Source organism: Fragaria vesca, linkage group LG4 (assembly GCF_000184155.1).
Source record: "Fragaria vesca subsp. vesca linkage group LG4, FraVesHawaii_1.0, whole genome shotgun sequence".
NCBI classification, from domain to species: domain Eukaryota; kingdom Viridiplantae; phylum Streptophyta; class Magnoliopsida; order Rosales; family Rosaceae; genus Fragaria; species Fragaria vesca.
In genome coordinates, this window is record NC_020494.1 from 10,613,345 (window position 1) to 10,623,087 (window position 9,743).

At 40.2% G+C, this 9,743-nt stretch overlaps 3 protein-coding genes across 3 annotated transcripts in view; 2 read left to right on the forward strand and 1 right to left on the reverse strand.

Annotated features, from left to right (window-relative positions):
* Positions 1-1,768, forward strand: part of LOC101309926 — a 5,053-nt gene extending 3,285 nt beyond the window's left edge. The window contains exons 2-5 of the mRNA XM_004298059.1: positions 391-587; positions 886-1,006; positions 1,206-1,334; positions 1,592-1,768. Coding sequence (XP_004298107.1) covers positions 391-587; positions 886-1,006; positions 1,206-1,334; positions 1,592-1,768 — 624 coding nt within the window. The remainder of the gene's footprint in view (positions 1-390; positions 588-885; positions 1,007-1,205; positions 1,335-1,591) is intronic.
* A 445-nt stretch (positions 1,769-2,213) lies between these two features.
* On the reverse strand, positions 2,214-7,592 carry LOC101310213 (xaa-Pro aminopeptidase 1-like). The gene is made up of 4 exons (XM_004298060.1): positions 7,576-7,592; positions 3,731-3,863; positions 2,503-2,628; positions 2,214-2,418 (listed from the first exon to the last, which is right to left on the reverse strand). Exons 1-4 carry the CDS (start codon positions 7,590-7,592, stop codon positions 2,404-2,406), a joined length of 291 nt encoding a protein of 96 aa, XP_004298108.1. The 3' UTR covers positions 2,214-2,403.
* A 69-nt stretch (positions 7,593-7,661) lies between these two features.
* LOC101298306 (monothiol glutaredoxin-S2-like) lies at positions 7,662-7,970 on the forward strand. Its single transcript, XM_004296757.1, has one exon. The coding sequence runs from the start codon at positions 7,662-7,664 to the stop codon at positions 7,968-7,970; it is 309 nt and encodes a 102-aa protein (XP_004296805.1).
* Positions 7,971-9,743: the final 1,773 nt, after the last annotated feature.

A 9,743-nucleotide genomic window follows, 5' to 3' on the forward strand; every position in this document is an offset into this window, starting at 1 on the left:
TTTTGTTTTGTTTTTTTGTTTTTTTGTTTTTTTTCTTTGGTGATCAGCTTGTAGATGACTTCGAGTGTATGGAATAGAAATGTCGAATAGCAGAGTTGAATGATTAGTGTTTTGTGAACTGGTAACATGAGTTAAAATTGATATGATAATTATGAATCCGGATCCTCTCCTCATGAGAGGGTCCTCATATTTCCTCGTGCATAAATCTCAGCCATTTATTTTTAACCAATGACTGAGATCTTTCTAGTTAAAATTAAACCCTATTTCACATCTACCTAATTTACCTCTCCCTCTTCTCCTCAAAATATCGAACCACAGCCCTCTCTCTCTCTGTGCCGTTGTCGCCCCCGCACTCTCTCTCTAACCAGTCGCTCGCTCTGCCTCCCTCAGCCGGCGACGACCTCTTCCACCGGTTACGCCGGCACGTCCTCTCTCTCTCTCTCCACGACGTCCTCCACCATATCCCAAGCTTTCAACTTTTCAGTACTGGAGTTTCAAGTTCGATCTCCACCTTGGGATAATCAGCCCAAGACTGGCCGGGGCGACAACCGGGGACTCGCCGTGGTTGTCCTCGACGCGCTCTCAAGGTTCGTGAAGCTCAGTTTTAGTTTTCATCAATTATCGAGTTTCGGAGATTGTTTCGAGTTGAAATTAGGAAAATGGAGTTGAAGAATGTTAGTTTTCATCAATTGAATAGTTTAGAGAGAAAGATTTGAATTAGGTTTGATGACTTTGATCGAGAGGAGCTATGAGCTTATTTTGAATTGTAGACGAGTTGCTTTTGTATGTGTTTTTGTGGAGATGAGTGTGTTTGCGAGCTCTTTGTTCTATAAGTTGCTTGGTTTAGGCAATTGTAAGTAATGCCTTGAGGTTTCTTGATGCTAGGCGACAATGGGTGAGAGAAGAGGATTTAGCTAAGGACTTGAAACTGCACTCGAAGCAACTCCGTCGTACATTGCGGTTTTTTGAGGAGGAGAAACTGGTCACCCGGGACCATAGGAAGGAGGTGATTATGTTGAACTTCGTTGTTTTCTTTGGTGCCTTTTTGTTTCTGAATGGTTCAGTACAACTGTGATTGCTGTTTACATAGTTCCAATTCATTTAGTTGTTAATAGTATACATAATGTGATCATCAACCCTTAAAGACAAGGCAAAATATTAAGTATTAACAACATGGGTAACTATATACTCACTGATTTTTGTAGACAGCCAAGGGTGCAAAGATATTTAGTGCTGCAGTTGCAGCCACAGCTGACGGGCAACAACATACAAAAGAAGGGGAAGAGAAAATTAAGTTGCACACTCACTCTTACTGTTGTCTGGACTATGCTCAGGTTAATTTCCTATGTTTGCATGTTTATAATTTAGTTGTGGTTTAGTTTAACAACTGCAAACAAACAAAGCAGTTTCCTGATAACTGATGATATGTGAATTGTTTAGTTTAGCAATTTCTTTTTTCTACTTCTTCACTAGAAATGCAAGTTGACTTAATTATTGAATGTATAAGATCTTGATAAAGTTTTGGCTTCTATATTTTTAGAAAAGGCCTTCACAAGAATATGTTTCAGATATATGATGTAATATGTTTCAGATATATGATGTAGTAAGGTACAGACTACACCATATGAGGAAAAAACTGAAAGATGAATTGGAGGACAAGAACACAGTTCAAGAATATGTATGCCCCAACTGTGGGAAAAGGTTTCTGCTGATAGGTTCATTTTGTTCAATCTATTGCAGCAAGGACAAATTTGCAGATTTTGTGTAGTGGCTATGAGCCTATGTCATGCAGATTTTGTGTAGTGGCTATGAGCCTATGACAACATTTTGTATAGTGGCTATGAGCATATGACAAATATTTTGTTCAATCTAGTGCAACAGGGGAAAAATGGTAAATTTGAGATGATAGTGTAATTTTCAGATGAAATGAAACTGCATTCTGTGTTTTTGCTCCATTTCTATTCAGTCTTAAATTACTTGTATTACTTGCAATGTTTGTTGGTCTCAGTTCTCTCATAAATTCAAAGCTATGAAATCAAAATGCAGCACAAACATTCATACTGTGAAATGTTTCTTCATTGAAAATTTGAAATGATACATAATATTTGATTAGAAACACTAGTAAATTGGTCTATGAGTCTATCTGACATCTTCTTCTATGAACTAATCTGCACCATTCATTGATTATAATGAAAGGTGACGATTCTAGTTAAGTACTTCTCTTGCAAGTCTTCCAAGTTCCAACACTGAAAGAGAGTTCACTAAGTTCAGAGGTGATCAATATTGCTATGCACCAAACTAAGTTCAGTAAGGTCATCCGGTTGAAAAGCTGGTGGGAGAGATTTTGATGGATACCAACTCCAATCTGCCTCTTCTAATTCAGCCAAGCGTAACAATATGCCTTCAATGCTTTTCAGCCTAACAATAGAATAGAGTAAATCTTATCAACTTCAATCCAAATCATAAAACCATAGTGAAAATCAACTTTCAATCTTTACACACTTGAAGAAAATAGGACCCATCTGTCCAAAGAGCTGCTTTATCTTTGGTGACAACAGCAGTGCCTGCACTCCCAGTGAAACCCGATATAAATGTCCTCCTCATGTAACATTTAGCAATGAACTCGCTCTGAAATCCATAACAAAAACTTAAGACCTATATTCAACAATCACAAGAACATGCACAAAAGTGAGATTCAATCTCTAAACTATAATTCAAAGGGAATAAACATAAGCCAGCAGCCAATGCAATCAAACTACACAAATGAGCTCCAATGAGCTCTTATTTCACAATCTCATTACCGAAAAACAGTAAAACCTGGCTGATTTAATCCTCAACAGTTAGTAGCACATCATAACTCTCAAACTTGTGCAATGTATTACTAGAACTCAAGTCAAATAATATCATATGTAATGTCATGTTGAGTTAAAACTGTGCTAAATTAAGTTCACTCAACTGCACAGCTCATCAGATAAGAAAAAGGTAAAAATTGCACAGTTTGCAGAAGTGTTTGAGCTCCATATATTAAGTTGCGATTTGGAGTGGTGAAGTAATCTTTACTGTTGGGGATTTTAAAAGGAGTTCCTTCAGTACTTTCCAGACCAGGACATGAGGGCTGGAATCTACAGGAATATTTTTTCATGCAATTCATACTTCAGGTTTGGTTCTGGATGATGCTACTAGACCAAGGTTTGAAAAGGCCAAAGTTTATGGCAAGGTCAAACTTACATCTTGGATCACAGCTCATGGAAAACACAACAGTTGTCATATACTTCAGAACAAGAGACAACATATTGCCTATCTCCAAGCAGGAAATCATCCACATCACAAAGACACATCAGTTCAACAGGAATGAGTACTAGAGAAAATGAACAAATTTATCAATTGTTAAACAAATCCACCATATCATGTATAATACCAACTTTGGTGTATAGTCTATCACACACCAATTGCTTAAAAACACTTTTTGTTCCATGCAATTCATTTCTGATCAACTATAGGTATAGACCATGATAGAGTAAAACCAAAGCTCCTAGTTTTCAAACAACACCACAAAGACTAAAACTACACAAATCACAACTAGCATTTCACACCAAGCTAGAAATGAATCCAAATTTCCAACAGCAAATAAAATCGAAACAAGGCTTGAAACTTTTTGAGGCTGAAAGCTCAAAAACTAGCAAAATCAAAACACAAACTTTCATAGTATCAAAACGACGTAGTTTTAAACCTTCTTGAGATGGGATGACGTAAGCGTCGAGGCCGACGCCGGGGAAGAGGTTCCGGAGAGCTCGGAGCTTGGCGTCGGAGGAGTCGAAAGCGGCGGAGATGGAGGTGCAGCTGCGGATGGAGAAAGTGGGGGGCTTTTGGGAAATAGAGAGCAGTGACGGCGGAGGGAGGCAGAGCGAGCGACGGAGGAGGGAGGCGGAGCGAGTGACGACGCCAGAGAGAGAGAGCGACGGCGGAGGGAGGCAGACCGAGCGACGGGTTAGAGAGAGAGTGCGGGGGCGACGACGGCTGAGAGAGAGAGAGGGCTGTGGTTTGAAATCGATTTTGAGGAGAAGAGGGAGAGGTTTCCTTAATGAGAGGGCTGGTTCGAAATCGATTTTGAGGAGAAGAGGGAGAGGTAAATGTGAAATAGGTCTCTATTTTAACTAGAAAGATCTCAGCCATTGGTTAAAAGTAAATGGCTGAGATTAATTCATGAGGAGATATGAGGACCCTCTCATGAGGAGAGGATCCGGATTCGATAATTATTCAGTAAAATGATGTGGAATTGAAAAATTTATTTTGAGAGATTGTAGTAGGGTTTGAACCAGTACATTAGTTTTTCTTGTGTATGAAGAGTCATTTTCAGTCCAATATACTGTGCTTTTGGTTATGAAAGTTTGATTTTCGATGACAACCTAGGACTATGGTTGGTTCAGTTTTGTTACTTGTGATTGATATCTTTGTGTAACTGTGCTTCAAGTTTGTAATTTCCTTTTCACATTTCAAATTATGCAGGAATTCTAAGGGATATGACTTGGCAAAAATGGTTTAACTCCAAATTTACACATATATCTCCAGTCTGGTATGATCTGAAGAGGTATACTTCCAGTTTTCTTTGTCTTATGAAGTGAGATGAGTAGTTGGTCTTTTTCCTAAACAATAAAAGTAAGTATTAAATTCCTTCCGTTTCATTACCAGTCAAGGGGCCAGCTTAATTCTGGAAGGCAGACATAACGCTGATATTGGGTACGGTGGATCTCAGACTTTAGACGGGCAGGAGACGCATGAGAAGGGTGTCAACTGATGTAGAATGAAGAGATTTTGAGTCAAGTAGATGTCATTGTATGATGATTTTGGTTGATCCATTTAGTTTCCTTGATTTGTAATGTTGATCTGCAATGTTGATGTATTATTTTTGGATATCTAGAGCTGAAATGGTGTAAACTGCAAGAATCATGTTTGGGCCCGAAATAATTCCTGAAAGGCCGAAAAAAAAAATTCAGGCCGGGCTTAAAAACTGAAAAAGCACGACCCGACCCGACCCAATTTTTTCGAGTTTCGGTCGGGTTTTCTGAAAACCCGAACCGGCCCGACCCGAGCCCAGCCTTAGTTTCAACATTTGTTCCATCAAATTTTGTGTTCCCCCTACAAATTTGAGGCTGAATTTGGGAGAATGTTGGAGGGAAACATTGGCAGACAAGGTTTTGTTGAAAATACATACTTTCACACCATAATTTTTTTACAAAACGTGGTATCACTCTTACATGTTGCACACCTTACAATTTGGGAACCTGGTGCTCACATTTTTACACATTCACACCACGATTTTATATAAAACTGACATCCAAAAAGCTAAAAATTAATCACACAACGGGTTATCATTATACGATAGGCATTGTCTGAAACTGTTTTTTAGTAGTGACGTGGCACTAATTAATAATGAAGCGTGTAACTGCTATGTGTCGAACGGAAATAGCATTTGCCCTACCCTGGCCCACTTAACATGGACCGCCTAGCCGTGCACGTTTCCACCTAGCCCGTACAAAGCCCATTTCACATTAATTTTTAACTTTTAAAGGATGGACCCTGGCCCATTTTGGCCCACTAAGCATCGACCGCCTAGCCACGCACTGTTTCCGCTAGCCCGCAAGAAGCCCAGCCTACATTAATTTTTGTTTTGGTTGAATGGGGCCATTTCGTAGGGTTTTGTAGCTCTTCTTCAGTGGGTAAGGGTTTTGTAGCGATCGTTCTTCTGCAGTTGTGCTTCTATTATTATCTATGAAAATTCTGTTCACAAATTCCGAGCAAACCTTCCATTGTACTGGGTTCATGTTCCTAATTAACTCGATTTCTTACACACTTTGTTCTTATGTTCAATGGTGGCTGAACTGCAGCTGATAGAATCAAGTGACACGTTTGAGAAGAATTGTTGCTAGCACCAAGAAAAGCACGAATCGCGGCCAATCTTAATAAGATGTTTCCAGAATATAGATTTATATATATAGTAAACGTTGATGAAACAAATTAAACATATGTGGATGATTGTATTAATTCATCCTTAGCAAACAGCTAGCTAGGGATCTGATTTGGATCTCTAACAGAAATTGATTAATGAACACTAGCTGATTTCTATTCTTTTTTTTCCCCCATGATCCGCATTAATATTTTGCGGAGATCGTTAAAGAAAAGCATAAGAAAGAGCAACGTTATCTATGAGTATCGGTATCTAGAAAAGCAACGTTAAAGAAAGCTACAAGAAAGAGCCTGATGAGCCTCATCCTTTTCATCCTCATGCATCGATCTTTTCTTTCAGTGAGATCGAGCTAGAGAATCTGGACAGGGTCTGTTCCTCACGTCCTCACCAAACCAGAAAAACGCTAATAATCTTAGATTGTGATATGCCACGATCCGTCCTCGCATTCTTTATCTTTAAACTAAGCTTTTGACGTTCCCATCAATATTGTGGCCAATATTCGAATTGCTGATGCAAAGCTTAGGGGAATATAGTTAGGGAAATATAGTCCTGCAGTCTTTTCGACCGAGGCGTCGACTTACATATAACTAATGTGTTAACCCTAGAGTAAAGAGGTGTTCTGTGTAACGTATCATCAACATGGCTTCTCTATATAGCTTATATATTTTACTATAGATAATTACTTAATTTCTCTTGACAAAAATAATCAAGAGTTCATTATTATAAATAGTTCTGCTATGTTTATATATAGTATAGGATGTAATACAGTGTACATACATAATTTTCGATCTGTTTTCAAGCGTTTGCTTTGTGTCCTTTTCATGATTGGATTCGATCCAAGAAGGAAAAGGAGGTCCCAATTGGATAAATCCAACTATTCTTTCCGACTCAGAAAATATTCGAGCTGCAAAATCGATACAAAATGAAACACCATGGCCTGCAGATCTATATATCATCCTATCAAATTTCCATGACAAAAAATTTAGAATTAATGATTACTAATGGAATATTACACCCTAACCCTTATAGGAAAAGTAACCTAATTAAATTTACTTGATTCACCTGATTTTTTACGATAATAAGCATATCAAAATAAGCATGCGAATCTTTTTGTTACTAATAGACATGAAGCAGTTGTCTATATGTACAAGTGATGTAAAATAAGGCACACAACACCAAAATGAGAAACAAAAACGAAGAACAAAATGCATATATGGCAGTAATATAAGCAAGGATATGATGGAGCCTATCTAGGATAAGAATTTATGTGAAGCCGTACGTACCAAGGACACGTCTCTATATCTGTTAAAATTCGACAATGTGTGCCTGCCTTCAACTTCGATTCTCCTTAGCTAGTGCAGCTTTGGATAGCCGTCTAGAAATGATCGATCAAAGTATGTGAAATAAAAAAACAAATCGAACAATCTTATTTTCCTTCTTTATCAAAACCCTTTTAGACGGTGCCAATCCATCAACTCTCACCCATCTCCTATATATATACACTTCCAGGGCACTCCATAACTCACAAACTCATCAAAAACCTCACCAATACACATTCCTCTGAAAGCTTTAATCTCTACTTCCTCTGAATCTAAACACATTTCACTTACCAACCCGCCGTTGCCATTAGCATACACTTCGCCTTCGAGTCATTACATTTTCGCCTTGTTTACCAAAAGAAAGCTGCTAGCTAGCAATGGAGGCGGTGACAAAGATGGCGTCCGAGAGACCAGTGGTGATCTTTAGCAAGAGCTCATGTTGCATGAGCCACTCAATCAAGACCTTGCTTTCCGACTTTGGTGTGAACCCCGCAGTGTATGAGCTTGATGAGATGCACAGAGGGAGAGAAATAGAGCAAGCTCTGTTGAGGCTCGGATGCAGCCCATCTGTGCCGGCTGTGTTCATTGGTGGCGAATTTGTTGGCGGAGCCAATGAAGTCATGAGCCTGCATCTTAAGCGCTCTTTAATCCCCATGCTTAAGCGCGTTGGTGCATTGTGGGTTTGATCAATCTCATCAAGTTAACCAACACTACCAGGACAAGTACTTTAGCCGACGAAAAATTTTCGTCGGCCTGTTATCCTAATTCGTCGGCTAAGACCTTAGCCGACGAGCCTTCGTCGGCTATAGTGTCGTCGGGAAAGGGTCGTCGGTGATGGCTTTAGCCGACGAATCTAAAGACCGTCGTCGGCTATTGTCCGACTTTAACCGACGAACTATTTTTTGTCGGCTATTGTTCCAGACTTTAGCCGACGAACTATTTTCGTCGGCTATTGTTCCAGACTTTAGCCGACGACGTCCTGTGTCGTCGTCTATACTCTCAGACTTAAGCCGACGAACAGAATATTCGTCGGCTAAAGTATATAATTAAAATATTTAAAAATAACTATAGCCGACGACATAGAGTCTGTTTCGTCGGCTTTAGTAGTGTTTAGCCAACGAAACATGCCATAATTCGTCGGCTAAACCCTTTGGAAAAAAAAAAATACTATAGCCGACGAATTGTGGCATGTTTCGTCGGCTATAACGCCATTCCAATAAAAAAAAAAATACACGAAATTCTTAAATTACCATTCCAAGCAAGCTGCAAAATACACCAAAACAATTCCATATATATAACCAACAAGAAGCACATAAAACTATATAAGGTATCAACTACACAAAATCTAGATGGTCTAAATCAATATCCGAATTTGGGGCCTGCTGGTGAGGAGATTGCAGCGGCAGAGGTAACTCTATAGGCGCAGGCATGGGAGGAGGTGGAAGTCCCTGAAGCTAGGCAGCTGTAAAATCCTGGAAGTACTGGAACATCTGCTGCTGCTGGGCCTGCTGGGCGGCATGTAGGGCTCTAGTATAGGCTCTATATTCGGCAATCTGGGCGGCATGAGCGGCAGCCTGAGCAGCCTGAGCGTCAGCCTGAGCGGCAGCCTGAGCAGCATGAGCGGCAGCCTGAGCGGCTTGCTGTTCCCGTAGTCTCTCAACTTCCGACTCTAGCTGAGTCGTCCTGCTGTGGGTCGAGGCTGCCTTTCGTTGAAATCCTGGAGTGGTCTTCAGGACCCCCTGGCCCTTCTTTCCTAGACCCCGGCAGTAGAAGTTGTTTTCTCGCGGTGGGAAGGCTGTGCCCATGATCCTCGCCCCAACCCTCGGATCTGAAGTGTCGATCCGGAAAATGGCTTCGGACATCTCTTCCTCCTGCCTGTCCGGCCATGTCTCCCTCACTATAGCACTCATCACCTCGTCACTAGCCTCCCTCACATTTGCCTAATTGGATAGGAAAAAAATTATTAATTAACATTTTGACATATATATAAGTAAAATTAAAAATTCCGTAAAAAGGAAAGAGTACTTACTATATCCTCCTGGGAGTCAGGATATGCCCTCTCGTACGTATAGACGTACTGGTTGACCTCTGGATGTTCCCTGGCCGCCTCGTCCATGAAGACAGCGAACGGTCTAGAACCGGCATGATGGTTCCTTGTGTTGCGTTGCCGGTTCTGAGCGTTCACCCGGGAAACCGCCTTCAAAGAAAAAAGTAAACTATTAGTAAAATATTTTAAAACGCACGTACTTAATGATAAATTAACGAATTAATTTATTTAAATACCTGTTTACGAGGGTTGTTGAATTCTGATGTCAGAAGCCAACGCCACTTGTACTCTCTGTACTGGAACTCAGCAGGGGTAGCAGAACGTGCGTTCCCGTGCGTAGTCTAATGGGTCCGCAACTCGTTCTTCCACTCCTTGTACCTACAGATACAACAAAAATATTAGAAATATTATT